We start from the raw sequence: 23,079 nt of genomic DNA on the forward strand, positions 1-23,079 counted from the left end.
TTTGAGACAGAGTCTCACCCTGTCGCCCAGGCTGGAGTGCAGTAGCACAATCTTGGCTCCCTGTAACCTCCATCTCCCTGGTTCAAGTGATTCTCCTGCCTTAGTCTCTTGAGTAGCTGGGACTACAGGCATCCACCACTACACCCGGCTAATTTTTTTATTTTTAGTAGAGATGGGGTTTCACCATGTTGGCCAAGGCTGGTCTTGAACTCCTGACCTCAAGTGATCAGCCTTCCTCGACCTCCCAAAGCAGTGAGATTACAGGCATGAGCCACTGTGCCCGGTCTAGATTCTATATTCTGGCAGTGTGATTTAAATTTACTGAAAAAGAAATCTATTTCATTTTTGCTGGCATAGTTCTGTGCCAGATAACCCTCTTCCTTTTTAGAATTTCTCTTTGGAATACTACTGAATGATAAGTTGTTGATTCCAAATATTTTGGGAAATATATTTATCAAGAGATCTGAACACAGTTAAGCGTTTGAAAGTTTATATATTGGTTAATATTAGGGTGTGTAAAACAAATGGCGGGGACTCTTTTTTTTCCTCCCCATTGTAGCTAAGTTATCTAGAACCACTAGGTGGTTAATAAATATTTGCAGAATGATTTAATAAAGTTTAGGTGAGCCAAAATTAGGCCTGACTTTTTTTTTTTTTTTTCTGTTTTGAGACAGAGTCTCACTCTGTCGCCAGGCTGGAGTGCAGTGGCATGATCTCAGCTCACTGAAACCTCTGCCTCCTGGGTTCAAGAGATTCTCCTGTCTCAGCCTCCTGAGTAGCTGGGACTACAGGCACGTACCACCATGTCCTCCTAACTTTTCTATTTTTCGTAGAGATGGGGTTTCACCATTTTGGCCAGGCTAGTCTTGAATTCCTGACCTCAAGTGATTCCCCTGCCTCAGCCTCCTAATGTGCTGGGATTACAGGCGTGAGCTACCGCGCCCAACCTAGGTTAGCCAAAATTAACTGGAATTTAACGAACACATTTAATGGGAATTAGAGGCATGAGCCACCGTGCCCAGCCTAGGTTAGCCAAAATTAACTGGAATTGAATGAACGCATTTAATGGGAATTTGTTAATAATTGATTTTGATAATTGGGATTTAATTTAGAAGACGCCTTTCAGATGTGGTCTTAGATATTCAGGTATGTTTCCATTTCTATTATTGTAGGAATCTCTATATGTTTGCATTCTTATATAATAAATATTTATATCATAATGGTTGCTCTGATGCTCTTAAATGACTATCTGTAGGTTTTATATTTTGAATATTGCACATATTAAGGCAGAGAAATGTTTCAGAACTCAAAAACAATTCGGTAAAGGACAGAAAGAAAAACTAGATGGTCCTTAAGAAGTTAATCCCTAGTTAACAGGAAAACCCCCTTCTGAGCTTTACACTTAAAAACATATAGTTAGTTCTAAATGCAGAATTTTTTGTTCTTCATTGCGTTCCTATAAGTATGTTTAGTAACTTCTATTGCATTTTGAAATTTTATTTTTAATTTATAAAATTCTAGGATTTTCCTTTTCCTCTCATTTACCTCACAATCAGCAGCACACATTTGCTTTTGCACAAATTATATAAAGTAATTTCCTGCCAACAAAGGATTAGATATTCTTTTTGTCTTTGTGCTTCTTGTAGAACATAACTACTTAATTTCCTAAAGGCCACTTTGATTCAAATTCAAGGGCTCCTCTTATTTACTTCTATAGCTAAACCTTGGGGCAAGGGGAGGGGAACACTTTCAATCCTAACTTGGATGCTTTTCTTAAGTCAGTCTTAAGTTTACTTACAGATGTATACAGCACATTTTTCACCATTTGTCAGTGGTACCTAGAACTGTTATCTACTATGACATTTAGATGACAGGTAAACACAATTCAAATTTGGTTTTGGGCAACTTAATTAATCGGTTATACCGTCCCTTGTTGTAATTAGGTAATAAATTCTAAAGTTCAAAAATAGTTTTTGCAAGGCCAGTCAAAGGTTTAGCAAAAGCCATGAAAGGCCACATCCCTGGCTATTATTGCATTCAGCGTGTCCTGTATGAATTTATTAGGTAGCTGAGGAGGGCCAAGGCAAATTCTTGCCCCGCCAGGCCTAGCATGTTCAGAACAAGAAGTACTGCAGGAACATTTAACTACAGAGAGAAAGTATTGATAGAGGGAGAGAACTTTTAGGTTGTAAAGGGCTTACTTAGCATTATTGAAAAGATTGAAAATTTACTTTGGAATATTTCATTTCGGTTAACCACTTTTCTCATGAACAGCCTTTTCTCTAGAATAAGAACTTTTTGAAGAGCCTAACAAAATAACATGCGTCTATTTCATTGGTGTTTATGTACCTCCTCGTTTATAAAATGGAGATAGTAATGTCTAGCACAAAGGATTGTGTGGATTAAGTGAATTAGTGTGTAAGGAAATAGGAAATGTTATGTTATTATGGAAATGTATTAACAATTATTCAGTTTAGAAAATAAACACAAAAGTTTTGATACTGTCCTCAAAGATGACACCATACTATGTTTGTACTCTATCAATTCTTTAACTCTCTAGTTAGATTAGAAAAATTAATAAGTAGATATCTTTGTTTAGTGAAGTCTAAATTTAATTTTAAAATTGCATTCTAAAATGCAGCCAATTCTTGATGAGCCATATGTGAATTACCCAATTGTGAATTATTGGCTAGAAGTTTGCTTTTTATATAAATTGAACTGAACTTGAGGAAAAGAGACCAGGTACAGTGGCTGACACCTGTAATCTCAGCACTTTGGGAGGCCAAAGTGGGCAGATTGCTTGAGGTCAGGAGTTTGAGACCAGCCTGGCCAACATGGTGACACCCTGTCTGTGCTAAAAAATATAAAAATTAGCCAGGCATGGTGGTGCATGCCTGTAATCCTAGCTACTCAGGAGGCTGAGGCAGTAGAATCCCTTGAGCCTGGAAGGCAGAGGTTATGGTGAGCTGAGATTGCACCACTGCACTCCAGCCTGGGAGACAGAGCGAGACTGTCTTAAAAAAAAAAAAAAGGGAAAGATGAGTGAGCAGATAAAGGAGCTTGAGTTAGTCTATGGAACAATAGGGTAGCTCTCTGGACAGGACAGTGACTCAGAATATTGATTGAAGGTGTGTAACTGAGCAGAGAAAAGAGGTATGCCTTTATACCTGAAATGATCAGCTGAGTCTGATACACAGTTCTACAACTCAGTCATATGGCCAAAGCACAAAGTGCAAACATTCATTTCATGAAAGGCATTTTGAATTAGATTGGGTCAAAGGCAAAAGAGAAAGCAACAAGGAAGACAGTAAATATGATTAGGTTATACGTCTTTTTCTTAGCTCTTAGGGTACTGTGGCAGTAACTTTGTTGGCTATTATTTGAACAGAGGTAGAACATCTGTTAGTCTCAAGTATGCCTAGCCACTTCATATGGTGGCTAGTTAAAATCCCGCTCTACGTGTGCCATATTAGAAGATTCACTGATCTCCATTGTCATGCCTTAGAGGATTGTGTCATGGCAAACAATGGTATGTAATTTGTCAAGAGCATGAGTATTATGGCTTGACTGAGTACTCTGTTTGTAAACAACAAAACTTCAGAAATTAGGTTATAAGTTTTTATACTGTAATTTCTTGCCAGTTTGTAGATGAGGTTTTTATATTATACCTTAGTTATCTCTGTCTTGTTTCCCTAGTATTTATGTGTAATGTCTTTATTCCTCAGACTATTATCTCTGTGGAAGATTACTGATACTCACACTGGTTTTAACACCAATGTTAGGTAACATTTATTGAGTGTTTACTGAGTGCCAGGTAATGTTCTAATTGCTTTACATATATTAGGCTATGTATTCCTCACATGAACCATATGAAAGAGATACTCTTATTGTTGTCATTTGAGAAGTGAAGAAATGGAGGCACAGAAAACTTAAGTGATTAGTCCAGTTCATACAGGTAGTATATGGTAGAACTGAAGCAGTTGGGCCCCAGGTCTTTTTCTTTCTTTCTTTTTCTTCCGCTGCCTCCTCCTCCACCAGGTCTATGCCTTTAACCATCATACTATACTGCTCATTTCTTTGTGAGTGCTATTTCCATGTGCATGTTATTATAGGGCATAGTAAATTTATTACAGAAGACCTTTCTGTTTTTGCAGCTTGTGAAAAATTTTATATCTTAAAAACTAAGCTACTAGATAGTATTCTCATTTTTCATGCTCATATGAAAGTTTAGCAAGTATTAAAAATTAATATAGTGTGCTCATATGCATTGTTTAAGAGCTAGTTTTATTGCTTCAGAAGACAATCGTTGCAAGTTTAAGAATCCTAAACTAGTGCAAGTAATTTGTTGTGGGTTAATGTTCGATAGTGAAACAATTGTTAGGTAGTCCACGAGTCTGTAATTCTTAATTTCTACCAAAAAGCTTGAAAAAAAATTAGAACTGTATGGATTTTACCTTCAGTTGACCTTATAAATTAAACATGGCAAGTAGATATTTTCTGGTGTTTTGATTTATGTTGAACTTTGAATAACCCCTCATGATTATAATTCACTGGAAATGTTTGACATTAGCCAATTTTTGAACATTAGCCATGATATTGCCATCCTTGGTACTTTTTGAATTTCAGTGATTTAGAAGATAAAATTTATTAACCAATAATTCTCCTCCCTCCTACATCCTATTGCTCATTCCTCTCCCCTCTTGAGTGACTCAATTTTTGCCAAAGCAGATATTTTTGAAACACTATTTTTATCTCTCTCAAAGTCTGAGAGAGATAAAAATAGAAATCATAATAACATAGCCATTGGGAGGTGATTCATATGTAAATACTGTTAGTAATGCCTTAAAAATTTGTTTGAAACCAAAGCCAAATGGTGACTCATTAAAAAGAATAGTGGAAATATTTCTCCCTATAAAAATTGACAGTTATTAACTTTTCTTAAAAGAGGAAATGGGTTATAAAACCAAAATATAAAATATTGCAGTGTTACTGAGTCTTGAATATAGTATGCCTTAATATTTGTGCAAAAAACTTAGTGTGTAGTTTTGACTGCCTGTTAACTCTATTAGAATTCTCTTTTTAAAAAGATTTATAAAAGTTGTAGAAAGGGATTGTATACATTTTATGTATGTCTTTAATTGTCTTTTTCCTTATCCTATGCACAACAGAATGACTTTCTGAGCACATTGAAAATGTTTTAAAAATAGGTAATACATACATATGGCATGAAAATTCAAAGGTGTATAAAGATATCCTGTGTGACAAGTAAATCTACCTCCGACCATAATCCCTTACTTCTTCCAGGTAAAAAACCTGTTTTTCTTGTCCATCCTTCCAGAAATATTTTATATATACATGGTTGTATAAGTAATAGTACTTAATTGTTAATTTTTAAAAAATTTTGACATATACATGGATTATATACACACTTTAAAGGCTCTGTATTTTTTTACTTAAAATTATACACTCTTTCATTTAGGTATTTATAGAGCTACTTCTTTTTAATGACTAGATAGTATTTTTATTGTTGACGTACAGTAATTTATTTCATCAGCCTTCTGTACCCAGTTGGTGGGTATTTTAAGTAGGGCTTTAGTGGATATTTTTGTGATACTCTTTTGTTAAAAGGTGGGAATAAATCTTGTGATAGGTAGGTGATACATTCCTAGAGGTGGAATTGCTCATCAGAAGAGCATACTATATCTTTTTAAATTTTGGTACATATTTACCAAATAGCTTGCATTTAACAGTTTGTGAGACTCACATATATTTAGACCACTTAAAATGGATCCTTTCTTGTGTAGAGTTATTTCTTTGTTCAGATAATTCTCATGGAAGATAGTATAAGCAGGTATGTAATTCATGAATTTGCTAATGGTTTCCTATGATGTGGACAGATTAAGTGATAGCAATATATAACTATCAATTTTGTTTCAACTTTATATATGGCAGTAATTAATTTATTGGCCTTTGTAGCTAGGTGGGCATAAAGTGTTTACATTCAGACTATGATATTAGTGCCCCAAATTCTATTTCTATTTCTTCCACCAAATTTTATTTATTTATTTATTTCTTCTTCCACAAATGTTAATCTTGTTTTACCTTTGTTTATTAGAGAATTTAGCTTTTTTTTTTTTGAGACAGAGTCTCGCTCTGTCGCCGGGGCTGGAGTGCAGTGGCCGGATCTCAGCTCACTGCAAGCTCCGCCTTCCGGGTTTACGCCATTCTCCTGCCTCAGCCTCCCGAGTAGCTGGGACTACAGACGCCCGCCACCTCGCCCGGCTAGCTTTTTGTATTTTTTAGTAGAGACGAGGTTTCACCGTGTTAGCCAGGATGGTCTCGATCTCCTGACCTCGTGATCCGCCCGTCTCGGCCTCCCAAAGTGCTGGGATTACAGGCTTGAGCCACCGCGCCCGGCCGAGAATTTAGCTTTAAAGTGGTGGGGTTAGGGGGAGGGGATTAGGACTTTAATTTTTACCAAGAGATTTGAGAATTTGAGTAAATGCTAATATCAGTATATAGTGTTCAATAGCCTGTTCATGCCTGCTATCTTCATGTTCATCTTAGCTAATCAGTTTACAGAATGTAGGATTTAGCATTTGATAGGTATTGACATAATTTTAACACATTAGTAGTATATAGAGTGGTAACACTATAAAGTCAGGTATGAAACCATATTATTTCCAGAATCTAAAATATAAAGCATAGGCATGTGCTATAAGTTATTATACAGTTTCACTTTAATGCTCAAGGGATCTTGTAACATGGCCACTGACATCTGGGTTTTTTTTTCCTCTTGCCTTTTTTTTTTTTTTTTAAGAGCTCTTTGGGTCCACGTCACACATGTAAGATATTGGTACTAAGCAAAATGCAGTCGATCTGCTACTAATGGCAGTATCTGTAGTCTTGCAGGTATATCGTATGCCTTACTTTTAAACAAACCACACGGCTGCATTTAAAGGTCACTTTTTGCTTGACAGAACTTAGGGGAACTGATAAAGGCTACTTTTTGCCCATCCTTGATTCCTATCCACATTTATTTTTATTAGTATCAAAGTACTGTAAATTACATTGCCAACTAGGCTGAAGATTTCTTTTCACAGAGGATTTGCTTCCTTTCCCTCTATGGGAAAGTTCCGTGTCCTTTAAATCATTTTAAGCTGCTTCATTTGAAAAATAATTCTTAGTAGTGTGCTCATGGAGTGGATTGATTGTGGCTACTGGGGAAATTCTCTCATGGCTTAAATATTGCTTTTCAAGCCTGCGAAGTGGGTGAATGAAGGGAGCCCACTCCTGGTGTGTGCAGTTTGTAGTGTGCTCAGGATGACGACTGACTTCCAAAAACCTCAGTGCAGCAAGACTAAAGGCATCAGGAGACCAGAAGCCACTTAATAAGAGATCAAAGGGGCTGTGTGTATATCAGCTTGAAATCCAGATAGTACAGATCAAAAGCTTGCCTTAGTGAGGCAGCTGCAGGGGCATGAAGTTAGCAGGAGGCCTCAAAGATCTTAAGTCAGGCCTGATGTTGAACTTTGCAGGGATTTCATGGCTTTGGAATACGAATTTGGCAAAAAATCCCATTGTGTCTAGTAGGGGCAAAAGAGAATAACAGGCAAGCAGCAAAAGCTTGTCAGCTTTCTCATAGGGTAGCTTTCCTTTTAACACATGTTTATCCATGACAGTTTCTGCTTCATACTTGAAGGCATTGCTGAGGAGAAGAGGATCCTGAAGATGGTGAATCTGCTGTATTACCTTTAGTGAGTGTTTCAGAAATGGCCAAACTATAAATATCAGTGTTTTTGGAATGGCCACGGAGAGCTAAAATGTGGGCGTAAATTAGGTGCTCAGATTTACTGCCATACCTGGTAATCACCTCTCTCCTGCAAAGTGCTCAAGATATTCCAGGAAGTGAGTGGGTATCAGCCTGGCTATGCATCTGTCTCTCATGTAATTAAAAAACAGAACAACTATTTAAAGAAAAATGAAAAAGAAAAAGAAAGGAATAGGAATCGTTCATCTAAAGAAGAAACTCGGTCCCCAGAGATGTTTCCTCACCAGTCTTCTACCTGTAGCAATGGGTGTGTTTTGGAGTTCCCACTTGAGTGTGATGCCAGTATTAAGAACCATGGTAGTAGATTAAGTCATAGACCTCCCTAGAGTATGCCAGAGTGATTGAATCAGATTAACAAATAGGTATTGGGAATCTGTTTGTTCAAGGCGTGATGATTTGTGCTGCTTCGCCCTGTTTATGAGTGTCATTTGGAGCAGGCAGTGATCCAGAAAAGCCAGGCTGTCCCAGTGAGTGCCAGGACGTGGTGCTGCCTCCTTCTGGTACCAAACGTCTAGTCTGTGAATGATGCTTAAAAGCAGATTGACTTGACTGGCTGATTCTTACACACCAATTCTAGGGCTCAAGTTTCCCTTTCAGCCCTTTCCTCTGTATTTTATTTTAATCTGATATTACGTTTATCAGTACAACACTGAACATACGGTATGGTTAAGAGGACTAGCTTACGAGTCAGAAAGGGCCCAAATGTCCAGGTTTGCCTTCTGGATATACTCCTGGGACTTTGGCAAGCTTGTTAGTCTTTCTTATTCTCTGTTTACTAAAATGATAATATCTAAAATAGAAGTAATATTTGCTTTATAAGGCTACAAGACTAAATAAAAAGATGAATATAGGCTGGGTGTGTTGGCTCATGCCTGTAATCCCAACACTGGGAGGCTGAGGCAGGAAGATTACTTGAGGCCAGGAGTTCACTGTCTCTACAAAACCAAAAAAAATTAGCCCGGCATGGTGACGTGCACCTGTAGTCCCAGCTACTCGGGAGGCTTGAGCCCAGGAGTTCAAGGCTGCAGGGAGCTGCAAACACACCACTGCACTTTAGCCTGGGTGACAGAGTGAGACCAGGTCTCAAAAAAAAAAAAAAAAAAAAAAAAAAGCATATAAATGCCTGTGCTTTTCTTAACACAAAATAATCAGTATTTACTGAAAAAGGATGATGATGAAGATTTTCAAAGATAGAATCTGGGTAGAGATTTGTTATGCTTGTTATTCATTCTCACCTTTAGAAGATATGAGTCAGTATGGAGACTATAAAAATGAAAAGATATACTCCTATATATAATAAATGTTTGCTGAGCATCTCCTCTTCCAGGTATTGTTCTAGGCACTGGGGAGCTAGGAGTGAACAAATTAGATGAAGTCTGTCCTTATGGAGTTTAAATTCAATTTGGAGTAGATAGACAGTGGACAAATAAGCATATATTACAACATTAATAAAGAGAACAGACTTGGTCACAGCTCTGTACAACATGTTGTAATTTTAACAAAGGTGAAAGTAAGACTGAAAGAGTCGCTGAATGTTATTTCCTGGGATCCAGAGAGGCCTCAGGGGGAATTGAGGTCTGCTGTGTGGACAGTAAGGGATTGGACATTCCAGCCACAGTGAATAACCCAGAATTAATAAGTTAGTCCTGATTTCATGTCTTTGTCTTCTTTTGCAACTGAATTGCTTAATATTTTCCTTTCAAATTTTATTTCTTTTAATGAAAAATCCTTTGAAAACTTTGTGTTCTGATTTCTTCTTTGGAAAACATGGTTTACTAGCTAACAGTTATGTGCTGCTTACAGTTCCCTCTTTTTTGAGGTTTCACTTTCCATGGCATCAATTACCCACGGTCAACTGCAGTCTGAAAATATTAAGCTATTTGTGAGAGAGACCATATTCACATAAATTTTATTATAGTATATTGTTATACTTGTTCTTTTTTATTATTATTAATTTTATTAATCTCTTACTGTGCCTAATTTATAAATTAACCCTTATCATAGGTGATATTGTTTGCCTCTGTGTCTCCACCCAAATCTCATCTCAAATTATAATCCCCATGTGTCAGGGGAGGGACCTGGTGGGAGGTAATTGGATCATTGGTGGGGGTTTCCCCCATGCTGTTCTTGTGATAATGAGTGAGTTCTCACAAGATCTGGTGGTTTAAAAGTGTGTGGCACCTCTCCCCTCATTCTCTCTCTCTCCTGCTGCTATGTAAGATGTGCCTTGCTTCCCCTTTGCCTTACGCCATGATTGTAAGTTTCCTGAGGCACCCCCCACAGCCATGTGGAACTGTGAGTCAATTAAACCTCTTTTCTTTTATAATTTACGCAGTCTCAGGTAGTGCTTTATATAGCATTGTGAAAATTGACTAAAACCATAGGTATGTATGTAAGGGAACAATCATAGTATATATAGGGCTTGGTACTATCTGTGATTTCAGGCATCCACTGGGGATCTTCAAACGTATTCCTTATGGATAAGGGGGGGACTACTGTACTCTGTGTCAGGGATTGTTTAAAACACTTCAGGTATATGGACTGATTTAATCTTCTCTACAATCTCCAAGCTATAGGTCCTGTGGTCATCTTTGTTTTATGGATAAGGAAAACTGGTGCTGAGGTTAAGGAGTTCGCTCATGACCACCCAGTTAGTAAATGGAGCTGAGCTCCTGAGTCTGTGGTTTTGTCAGGTATAAACTGTAGACCAAAAACAATACTAATTCTTAATAATTATGGCTCAACTGAAAGGCAATAGAAATTTCTAGATATGATATCATTCTGGAGAGACATACTTAATATAATTTTAAAAACTTTTCTTCAGATGATTCTTGAAGCCTTGTGATCCCTTGCCTTTACTCCTGTCACCTGGCCAAAGCTCTTCACTGACATAATTTTTATTTATTTATGTATTTATTGCCACCTGAGAGTATAAACTGTGTGCTTTACCTTGGATTTCCTAGCAGGACTCCTTGCCTTTTTCCTGTACAGTTTCAAAGTTAGCAAAGTTTTAATTCTACATACTGTGTGCTGTATATCAGCATTGGTTGACCTTTCAAGGATTAAAAAGAAAAGATCAAAACCCTGCAGAATCTTTTCTAAAGAATGAAGGGCATCCTGTCACTCTGAGATGGCTGTGTTGTCAGGCAATCTCCCAGTCTAGAGATGGCTCCCATCTTACAGTGTCTGCTCAGGAAGAATGAAGACTGAGGATGCCATGCTGTTCTGAGCCTCTCTTTGTGCACTCAAGAGGTTATAGATCTGCATATCTGGAGGGCATAGATTCAACCCTGTGTTTTCATTTTTTAATATTTGAATGTAACATCACGAGGTGAGGGGTTTAGCAGCTGATAGCACTGTTGGTCTAAGTCACATATGCTCAGTTGAATTTAGAAGGCAGTAAATGGGATGCAAACTGTTAACTCCTCAAACCCGTATGTCCTTTTAACTTCTTTTCCACCATAATTCTCATAGTAATAGTAATAATAGTAATGTTATAATAATAATAATATTATTACCATGAGAATTATGATGGAAAAGAAATTATTACTATGAAGTGATTACTATGGACTTACTAAGCACATTTCATGCCTTGTTGAACACTTTTAATAACTGTGGAATCTATACTATTGTTATTTCCATTTACAAATGAAAAACTCAAATCTTCATGATTAAACAACTTGATCACTATCATTCAGCTAGTATTTGTGTTTAGGTTAAGTTGACAGTGATTTGTTTGGAAAGTTAAATTCCAAAATCAGTATTTGCAAAGCTTTTAAGTTTTTGTATATCTACAGTTTCCCTCCGTCATAATGACTTTCAACTAATACAATTTTTTTCTGGAAGATATGGAGTATTTATTATTTATAAATTCATATTCTACATTTATAAAAATGGTAAAGTGCACTTAACATAAAATTTACCATCTTAACTGTTTTTAAATGAATAGTTCAGTAGTGTTAAGTAGATTCACATTTCAACTAATGTAATTTTTGTTATTTTTTGAGAGGGAGTCTCACTCTGTTGCCCAGGCTGGAGTACAGTGGCGCTATCTTGGTTCACTGCAACCTCAGCCTCCTGGGTTCAAGCAATTCTCCTGCCTCAGCCTCATGAGTAGCTGGGATTACAGGTGTGCACCACCATGCCTGGCTAATGTTTTTGTGTTTTTAGTAGAGACGGGGTTTCGCCATGTTGGCTAGGCTGGTCTCAAACTCCGGGTCTCAAGTGATCTGCCCGCCTTGGCCTCCCAAAGCCCTGCGATCACAGGCATGAGCCACTGCACCCGGCCACAACTAATGTGATTTTAATTATACTTGAGTACTACTGTCTGCCTGGTAGAACCTCAGGCATTTCAGCAAGATGATGGGGCTTTTAGATAAAGGATAGTTGTATGGTTTGTTTAGTTTTCCTTACAACTAGCAAAAGTCCTGGACCAGGACTGACTGGTAACCACATAAACAATTACAGCATGACATAAAATTTTCAAGAGATGAAACATCCAAGGAATGTATCTAATATACAAACAAGTTATTCAGCAGGAGACCAGAAGGGTTATGAGAAAGGAATAGTCTTCAAGAAGTGATTTCCATGGGACTCTTGGTTAAACCATTTAAAATACTGTGGTGCTTAAAATAGGTTTTTAAAGTACTAAACTTTATAGGATAAAAGTATGTGCAAGCTTATGTACTTTTTATTCCTTTTGAGAATATATTTTGATCTTTTAGCAAGTTCCTTTGTCCACTTCTCTTCCATTTTACTTTTTATTGCTTTCTGTGCTGTGCTTACTGTGCAGCTCTGGGACTGTTTAGTTCTATGTCTGATGTGTGGAAAAATCTATTCTTACTGCCTAATAGTATTTAGGAAGTAATAAGACACAAGGAGCCAGGAACCGTATCAGCTTAATCTATCTTGAATGGACTGAATGTACTTTGTGGGCACTTACTTTGAACGTGATGGTGTTGTGGTAATTGGTATGATTAGTGTAATACTTTGCTATATTATACAATAGTTAAACATGGAGTTGGATTTAGATAAGATAGCTTGCTCATTATTCATTAGAATCAATTAGTTGTTGCTTTGCATTCACTATAAATATGTTTATTTCTCTTTCCCAAAAGTAAATGCTTAGCTTATTGGTCAAATCAGAAGACAGTCTTTTGAAATTATTAATTATACCCTATTGTTTTAAACCAGAACTGTTCTTGTGATTTTAATTCAGCTAATGGTTCCTGACATGACTTTCGTTGCTCCGAAAATGGCAAAGGAAAAAGAAAAGGTGTTTTAAGATATATCTTATCAAAAAAGGACACATGCTGTCGTATGTATTTTGTTGTTTTTTTTTATAGTAAATGCCCTTTTTGAGTTTTGTGACCAAAATGTACATTAATTTCATTGCTGATGCAATGTTTTGAATTAACTTCTATCTTTTCTTACTTTTTATAGTGGTTTTGTGAATGTTTGGGTAGAAAGTAGGAACAAATTTGAGTCAAGATACTCTGTCAAATTAAGATATAGGATTTTAGAGTTGAGAGAAGGGATCATAACTCGTGTATCCAACTTTTTCATTTTACGTTTGTGAGGAAACTGACTCAGAGAAATGAAGACACTCGTGAAACTGTACACATCCAGGTGTGGACCAAGCTAGGTCTCAAAACTCGTCTCTTTTAATCCACACTCATCCTAACACTAATGGGCTGAATATCTGTCTTCATTGTCTTTCTCTCTTATATATCTTTTCTCCTTTTTAAAAACCTTGGAATTCTTGTTTTCTGACTTTACTCACAATGGAAATTTTAATTCATGCTAGCTGTGCCACTGAGCTTCTGCAGATCACTGTTTTCCTTTTTCCTTAAGGTGTATAAATCCGTATGTGTGTGTGCATGTGTATAAAAGAACCTTTCCTTTGCCTCTTTGTACCCAGTTCCTCCTTTTGCCTACCTCTGGAATGAAATAGTTGCGTCCCTTTTATTTAATTTTTAATGTTTTTTAGAGACAAAGTCTCACTGTATTGCCCAGGGTGGTCTCGACTTCCTGGACTCAAGCGATCCTCCCACCTTGGCCTCCCAAAATGCTGGGATTACAGCCTGGGATTACACTGTGCCCAGCCAACTGTCTCCCTTTTAAACTTAATGGTTTCTTTCTGCATTCTCTATTTTAGCAACTTCCTTGAGATGTTGCTTTGAAAATTTATTTAGCTGTTAATTAATTTAGATTTTAACTTAATACTCCTTAGTTCAAATAGTAATGGCCACATTTAAGAGTATACTTTTCAAGAAGCCAATATTTGGCTACCTGCTGTTTTCATAGTTTCCTCAGTTGATCATTACTGAGTTGGAATAATTCTCTTATCCAGTATTACAGAGCTAACTATTCATGTTGTCCAGAAATTTGTGTGTAGTTCCTTTAAAATTATCTTTGAAACATACTTTCTCTTACTGAAATAAAAATACATATCCGTGGAATGAAGCTGAAAGCCTGGTTCTGTAATGATATGTGCTATAGCATTGAATTCATTGGTTGGTGGATTGTTTCTTTTCACTTGTAGAGTACTTTCTATTTCACAGTTGATTGAAGTTGTTTTGCTAGTCCTTCCTTGGAATCATTTCATCCTTGTGAAGGACCTCTGTAATACAGCTGTAGAGCAGGTATTTTGGTGTGGTGAACTATACAACACAGCCTAGAACTTTAATAACATACTATTAAGACTATATACATTAGGCCGGCATGGTGTCTCATGCCTGTAATTCCAGTACTTTGGGAGCCTGAGGTGGGAGGATCCCTTGAGCCCAGAAGTTTGAGATCTGCTGAGCAATATAGGGAGACCACATCTCTACAAAAAATAAAAACGATTTAGCTAAATGTGGTGTGCACTTGTGGTCCCAGCTATTCAGGAGGCTGAGGTGGGAGGATCACTTAAGCCCAAGAGGTTGAGACTGCACTGAGCTGTGATTGTGCCACTGCACTCAAGCCTGGGTGACAGAGTGAGACCCTGTCTCAAAAAAGAAAAAAAAGATTCTATGAATTAGCCATATTTCCTCTCATGAGTTTAGTCGACCCACTTTATATTTAATACACTCAGTTGACAGTAAGAGTCAAAATTATCAAAGGAAATAAACTGTGGTCCATCTCTTTGCCGTCCTGCTGTGTGGTCTTTAAATTCCTCTCCTGTTATTTAATGTCTTTAAAAGTTTGAGCATTACATACAGAATAGATTTTTAAAAAAACAAACAAACCCAAAAGATATTCTTCATTTTGAATGTAGTTAAGTCTTTATTACACCTTGTGTTTCTTTATTGGGGTAATACTGCAAAGCATATCAATGTTAAATATTAGAACAATTCTTGGTATATATCTCCTGTTCTTATTTCCTAAATGCCTCTTACTGATGCATTTGCCAGTTTATTACCTATGACACTTTTCTTGTTAATTCCTTCTGTCTCCTCTTTATGTCATGTTCTCTGCTTCATGTCTTTTCACTGAGTTTGCCATGGTAGCTTGGATTTGTAGTCTAGGTTTTGGAGCAGTTTCACAGCTAGAACTCTCCACATCTTCAAGTTGATGTCTCTGTCTGACAGAGCCCATTTCCGCTGAACCACCTCTCCGCTCCAGGTGATGCTCCTGCACTCTGCCTTAGCTTATGTGAAATCTGGTCTCTTTGATCTTTGGGAATGTACACAAATATTCATATAATACATTTTATGGACACATCAGAAACTTTGAATCCCTTCCATTTGGGCATAATGATTATCACATGTTTGAATTTGTTCATGTAAAAGTCTTATGCCTACCAAATCAATGGATTCTTGAGAAAGTAACTGTGCATTGAAATTTGGCAAACAGGCCGGGCGCGGTGGCTCAATCCTGTAATCCCAGCACTTTGGGAGGCCGAGAAGGGCGGATCACGAGGTCAGGAGATCGAGACCATCCTGGCTAACACGGTGAAACCTCGTCTCTACTAAAATAATACACAAAAACTAGCCGGGCGAGGTGGCGGGCGCCTGTAGTCCCAGCTACTCGGGAGGCTGAGGCGGGAGAATGGCGTAAACCCGGGAGGCGGAGCTTGCAGTGAGCTGAGATCCGGCCACTGCACTCCAGCCTGGGCGACAGAGCGAGACTCTCGTCTCAAAAAAAAAAAAAGAAAGAAAGAAATTTGGCAAACAAATGCATGTTTTACCTGTACATGCAGGCATGCTACACATTCTGTACCCTCTAACTCTTCATCTGCTAGGTACTGAAACATGAACCTCTAGTGGCCAAGTGCGATATTTAAGGGATTCAGTTTTATACACTTTGGTAAGATGATAAAAATATCTTCTAACATATTTGTCTTCTTTCAACACTTCATTCATTTAGCAAATACTTAAGTTAGAGAAGAAGCAGCATCGCTTAGTGTGGCTAAAAGCACAAACTCTGGGATTTGACCGGCTGGCTTAATTTCTGGCTCTGCCATTTACCAGCCCTGTGCTTTGGTTAAGCTATTTAATTTTTCTTAATTTCCTCACCAGGAAAGTGAGGATAATGATAGTACGTACCTACCTCATGATGATGTGAGGTTTAAATGGATTCAAATAAGTAAGATTCTGAGAACAGTGCCTGGTATGGCAAGAGCTTAGTGTGTGTTACCAGCTGTTGTTGTTATTCCTATATGATGCGATGTGGCTTTTGCTTTTGGTGTACTTGTCGCGCCGTGGGAAGAGAGAAACTAAATAGACAGTCATTCAACGTTTTAACTACTCTTCAGTGCCTTCTCCGTGACGAGCATTGTAGTAGGCCCTGAAAATCCAGCAAAAAAATAAGCAAACACATTCTTGGTCTCATAAAGCTTACTTTTAGTAGGAAGTAATTTAAAGGAAGTCATTTACAATAATTTCAGTAAAATGTAAAAAGTATTTTAATGAAGAAAATGCAACAAGCTGTAGATACATCTAACAGGAAGACCAAACTAATTCTAGAAAGTGAAACAGTAAAGGAAATATATTATGATAAATGCTGTAATTGAAGGTCTTTTTAGGTTTAGGGATATCACAGAGTAGGAAGTGCTTCGGTCTTCAAGGAGTAAGGGAATACTTCTCATTGGAGAAGACACTTGAGCTGACTCTGGTGGCAAAGTCTAGACAAATGGCGGTGGGTCAGGGAGAGCATTCCTGGCTGAGGGAATGGCTTGCATTATGCCATGCAGCATGACAAGGCCTTTCACAATACCTGGGTTTCCATTTCACAATACCTGGGATAAAGTGTTGGGCAAATGGGAGTAGGCAGTGGTATGTGTGGGGAGAGTGAGAGACGAGACAGAACTGCAGTTCTGAAGGATTTTCCTTCCATGAAGAATAAAGGAGTTAGGACTTTATTCTGAAGGCAGTAGGTGTCCCTGAAGTATTTTAAGCAGAGGAGGAATTATAATCACCTTTTTATTTTTAAAGATGGTTCTATTATCTCTGTAGAAAATTGACTCATGGGGGCAAGATTAGAGACAGGTAGACCTATCAGGAAACTGTAGCAGCTGCTCAGAAATAACGAGAAGTTGAACCAAGGCTGTGGCAGTGGAAACGGAAAGGAAGAATCAGAAAAGATAAAAGGCTGAGATTAAAAAACTGACATGCCTTAGTGAGCAACTCAATGGAGGGGTGAGGGGGAGAACGGAATGCTTGGGTATATGCTGATGCCACTAAGAGGATATAGGGAGGCCGAGGCAGGAGGATCACTTGAGGCCAGGAGTTCGAGACCAGCCTCACCAATATGGCAAAACCCCGTCTCTACTAAAAATACAAAAATTAGCTGTGAGTTATGGCGCACACCTGTAATGTCAGCTATCGGGTGGCTGAGGCACAAGAATCCAGCCTGGGTGACCGAGAGGGATTCTGTCTCAAAAAAAAAGAAAAAAAAAAGAGGTGTAGGGTACAACTTTCAGAAGTAAATGGGTTGAACCAAACATATGGGACACTGTTACAGCATGTGTAATAATATAAATCTTTTGAATAAAGAGGAACAAAATTCCTTCAGAAGAGAATGGCTCGCATAGTACATGTTTCTCATGTTCTATGATTGGTCTCTAGTGCCCTCTATTGGCTATTTAGTCTAAAGCAGCATCTTGATTCTTAAATACAATGTTCCTTGCAGTGTTATTTACCAAAAGAAGAAATATTAGAGATTTTAAAATTATGATGAAAGGTGATAAAAACTGATGGGGACTTTGTTTTTAGTAGGAAGACAGTTAAAATAATTTCAGCAAGGTGCTACTGGGGGTGTGCACTTTGGCAGCACATATACTAAAATTGGAATGATACAGAGATCATCAGCATGACCCTTGTGCAAGAATAACATACACATTTGTGAAGTGCTTCATATATATATCTCTGTAAATGTGCTTGGGGGCCTAGGGGTTGGGTAAGGGTTTTGAGAAGTATCTCTATAACATTTTGTTTGCTATAACATGCACATAATGTCGTACACTGTATTTTCAGAAAATGGACCTTTCTGATGAGAATCAGCCTGAGTCAGGCTGGTTTTTGAGCATTTTTATGCAGCAAAGCCTCAAGAATAGCAGCCACCCCAGGAGGCAGTAGCAGCTGCTGTTTTTCCATAGGTGGCTGCTGCATGTGATGTAAAGGAAATGAAAGGAAATGACTGTTACTCATTAAAGCGATTTCATTCAGCTATATGGGAAATCACAGGCAGAAAGTCATCATAGAAAATGAAGCAGCGATTATACATAATGGGGCATCTTCAGAGGTGGCTAGTTTGTCCCCTCCCTGCCCCCTAAATAACAAAGAAGCTGCCTTTGGGTTCTGTCATCCAGGAAAAGGGGTGGTAGATTGGATTTATTGTTTAGCATAACTAGTGGTCTAAACCTGAATACATATTAGTAAGCAAGCACACCTGTCACTAGTTTGAGGTCTAAAGAAGGCCTCACTTTGTGTAAATTAGTACTTACAATGACTTTTCTGGCAATAAGGGAAATATGTTCACCTTTCAAGAGTAGAAGTCTGGCCGGGCACGGTGGCTCAAGCCTGTAATCCCAGTACTTTGGGAGGCCGAGACAGGCGGATCACAAGGTCAGGAGATCGAGACCATCCTGGCTAACACGGTGAAACCCCGTCTCTACTAAAAATACAAAAACTAGCCGGGCGAGGTGGCGGGCGCCTGTAGTCCCAGCTACTCGGGAGGCTGAGGCAGGAGAATGGCGTAAACCCGGGAGGCGGAGCTTGCAGTGAGCTGAGATCTGGCCACTGCACTCCAGTCGGGCGACAGAGCGAGACTCCGTCTCAAAAAAAAAAAAAAAAAAAAAAAAGAGTAGAAGTCTATTTCCATTTCCTTCTGGGGAATCTTCCTTTAAAATGTTCCTAAATTATCAATTCAATGGGTTGCATTTTGAAAACCTCCTCACCTATTTGTGTTCAAAATAGTATTTTTAAATTTTGGTGTTATATGAAACTGCAGAGATTGTTCACAAACAACTTAGTACAACCATTTATTTGCTTTTGGTATATTTTGCTGTTGCAGTTTTCTCTAAGAAAGTGTAGAAATTAATAGTATGAAGTAATGTTAGCTGCTGTGCATTTCATGAGAGGAATAAGCTATTATGTAGTCTCCCTTCTCCCCCCAATAAAAAAGCCTTTCATCAAAAACTGACATCCTAAATGAAGGAAATAATTGTACAGCTTATTTATTAGTGTGTCAAACTTAAAATGTAATGGTTTCATATTTCAGGATGAAAAGTGTGTTGTGATTCATGGTTGCCAGTGACAAAATAGACAGCTCTTTTATATTACCACGTCCATTGCCTGCTGATAATGCCACTGTGCTTTTTGGTTCTCTTCTGTTCTCTTCCTATGCAATAGCTCCCTCTACTTGAAAATACTGGTGTAATTATAGTTTAACAGTATTTTATTAGTGAGTTCCCTGGACTCTTTTTTTACTTTTAATCCTCTTCATAAATACGTGGTGTTATACATCAGAGCATGTAAGAAAATTTTGAAGAGTCTGTTGACTCGGGGATAGAAAGGCAAGGTTACTTGCAAAACCCAAGATAAGTTACATTTGAAGACATTCTTCAAGGAATTAGCTGTGTAGCCTTTGTTGATTTAAATATGGCATATTTGGTTAAAATTCCATGCAGTACTTTGAAAATGAACCCTGATGTCTGAAACACAAAGGCATAGAAAACTGGATCAGAAAACTTCAAAAGAATCATCAGCCACTTCAAACAGACATAGCCGGGAACTTGGCAAATTCTTACTTTGCTAATTCCAAAGTTTTATAATTCCCACACAAAACCTAGCGGTTTTTCTCTACTTTCTCTGGAAGGGTTTAAGAGAGGCTAGAGTAGTAGAATCTCAGGTTACAATATCTTGCCTTGTGGAACAGCATGTGCATAATGAAATAATGGGAGAAGCATAGAGAAACCAATGTGAATGTTGCTGTGTTTGGGATGTCATTATTTTTTCTCCCCCTTGCTAGGTTAAAAGTTCTGTAATAGTGCTGTACACCTGCACCATTAAGACAAATTAAGAGACTCTGCTCAATCATAAGATGGCCATATGAATATTTCTTTCTTCTCAATTTACTGCTCTTTGTTTCCCATTTCTTCTGACCATTATGATGCAGAGCAAGCTGCAGAGTGAGGTGGTCAAGAGTAAGGACTTAAGAGCTAGGCTGCCTGGTTGGATCCTGGCTCTGCCACATATATGCTGGGCGATATTGGCTAGTTTCCTTAACTTTCTGAGCCTCGGTTTCCTCATCTGTAAAACACAGACAATAAATCTGCCTACGTCCTGGAGATGTAAGGATTAGATAAATTAGTGATTGTCAAGCCCAACATATAGTAAGTGCTATATATCAGTTTGTTAAATAAATTAAAAAACAATAGTGGAGATATAAATTTTTTTTTTAACCAGGTATATTGAATGTCAATGTTGTCCTCAGTGTTTAATATCAAGAAATATGGGGTCCTCCCAATGGGCGAAAGATCTGTACGTTGCTCTTGTTCATAAATTCATATTTAACTATGTATTGGAATAGTTGTGACCTAAGGGCACTATATCATAATTTTAGGTCACATTATTTATAAATATACTTTTTAAAATACAGTGGAATCTTCCATGGTTTCCATGTCTTTTCTGGATTTGTGTGATTTTATAGGATTCTGTACTACTGTGAAGGTATAAGAACGGAGTATCATTTCCTGTTTTATATTTATGATTACGTTCATGCTTTTCTTGGAGCTTACTTATGACTCTGGAGGAGTAACAGACAGGCTTATCTTGGGTCCATCATATGACTGTGCTTGAGAATGTCAGAGAATCTTGCCCAACTGTTCCCAGACTTCTTATGGTCCAACCAAATATCAATCACCAAAAATTTTAACAGGAAGTCTATATATTTTGGGCACTCAGACATGCCACTGAAATTGTTAAGATTATATTTTCACCTTGATACAACCTGATATTTGCGTGATGTCTTATTTATTTATTTTTTGGGACAGGGTCTTGCTGTGTCACCACAGCTCTGCAGTGAGTTCTGAACCACAGCTCACTGCAGCCTTGACCTCCTGGGCTGAAGCAGTCCTTCCACCTCAGCAAGCCCTGCTCCACCCCCCAGGCAGCTTGGACTACAAACACACACCACCACACCCGGCTAATTTTTATATATTTTGCAGAGATGGGATTTTGTCATGTTGTCCAGGCTGGTCTTGAACTCCTGGGCTCAAGTGATCCTCCTGCCTCCCAAAGTGCTGGGATTACAGGCATGAGCCACTGCACCTGGCCTTTTAATTTTTTTGATTAAAAAAACTTTTTCTAGCAAGAAGGTCTTGCTATATGGCCTAGGCTAATCTCAAACTCCTGGGCTCAAACAGTCCTCCCACCTCAGCCTCCCAAGAAGCTGGAATGGTACAGAGGTGTGCAACCATACCTGACTTAGAGTGAGATTTTAGTTTATTCTTACCTGTTTAGAAGATTATCACCAGAGTGCCAGACACATGAAGTAGGTGGTCAAATAAGATTCATCAGTCAACTCAAGCTGTCCTAAGGCTGCATATTATTTTTCAGTGCATGGACTCATCTTTCTTCTTTGCTCGATTCATAGGACCCTTTAGATCCTACAAGATCAGTGATTGTGATCCGCTCCCTGGTAGCAGATGGTGTAGCAGAAAGAAGTGGGGGACTATTACCTGGAGACCGCCTGGTCTCAGTCAATGAATACTGTTTGGACAACACGTCACTTGCTGAAGCTGTGGAAATACTGAAAGCTGTGCCGCCAGGCATAGTACGCCTTGGCATCTGTAAGCCGTTGGTGGTGAGTGTTGTATTTTGTTAATATAGGAAGTAATAATAGTGCAACAGTTAAAAACACGGATTTTGGAGACACATATACCTGGCCAAGAATTTCTGTTCTACGTTTACTATGTGTGTGACCTTGAGCAGGTTTCTTAATGTCCTTGACTTATAATATCAGAAAAAATAATGTCTACCTCATAGAGTTTTGGGATTTAAAGGTTATATTCATTAAGTACATAGCATGTTATTACATAAATACTAGCTGCTAATGTTGCTAGTTCTACTACTATCACTCTTACTACTATTTTCATCTTCATACTTTTAGCACACACTTCTAAGCTCTCAGCACATTTCTTATATGTAAATTATTATTATTATTGTTATTATTTTAGAGACAGAGTCTCTCTCTGTCATCCAGGCTGGAGTGCAGTGGCACGATCTCTACTCACTGCAACCTCTGCTTCCTGTGTTCAAGCGATTCTCATGCCTCAGCCTGTCAAGTAGCTGGGATTAATGGCATGTGGCACCGTGCCTGGCTACTAATTTTTTGTGTTTTTAGTAGAGATGGGATTTCACCATGTTGGCCAGGCTGGTCTTGAACTCTGGAGCTCAGGCAATCTGCCTGCCTTGGCCTCCCAAAGTGCTTTTTTAGGGACATGAGGCACTGCACCTAGCTATTCTTATATGTAAATTAAAATAAGTATCCTTTTTAACTTTCGTTTGGGACTGATGTCAAGATGGTATAAGTTGAAATCCTTGTGACTGTAGCATTTTAACCATATAACAGTGAGAGTTTAATCTGCTTTTCTCTCCATCAAAGCACCGTGTAACTCCTAGCATCAAGAACCCTATACTGTCAACCCATCTTGAAGTCATCTTGTTGCTTTATCTTATGGTCAGGGGTTACTGCTTATGACTGAAGGCTACGTTACAGTTATGGTGCTCCGGAGGCCTCTAATGCAAAAAACAAAGCGC

The 23,079-nt window shown here is 38.2% G+C and overlaps 1 protein-coding gene and 1 non-coding gene across 6 annotated transcripts in view; both read left to right on the forward strand.

Moving 5' to 3' along the window:
* The window catches only part of PATJ (PATJ crumbs cell polarity complex component), a 434,245-nt gene that overhangs the window by 101,843 nt on the left and 309,323 nt on the right, over positions 1–23,079 (forward strand). For all 5 annotated transcript variants that reach the window (XM_033225088.1, XM_033225091.1, XM_033225090.1 and 2 more), the window contains exon 18: positions 21,914–22,123. In XM_033225088.1, the coding sequence (XP_033080979.1) occupies positions 21,914–22,123 (210 nt within the window). The remainder of the gene's footprint in view (positions 1–21,913; positions 22,124–23,079) is intronic.
* Positions 18,075–18,179, forward strand: LOC117093985. The gene has a single exon (XR_004441327.1). It is a non-coding gene; the product is annotated as a U6 spliceosomal RNA (small nuclear RNA).

Source organism: Trachypithecus francoisi, unplaced genomic scaffold, assembly GCF_009764315.1.
Source record: "Trachypithecus francoisi isolate TF-2019V2 unplaced genomic scaffold, Tfra_2.0 Lachesis_group12, whole genome shotgun sequence".
In the NCBI taxonomy this organism is placed as follows: domain Eukaryota; kingdom Metazoa; phylum Chordata; class Mammalia; order Primates; family Cercopithecidae; genus Trachypithecus; species Trachypithecus francoisi.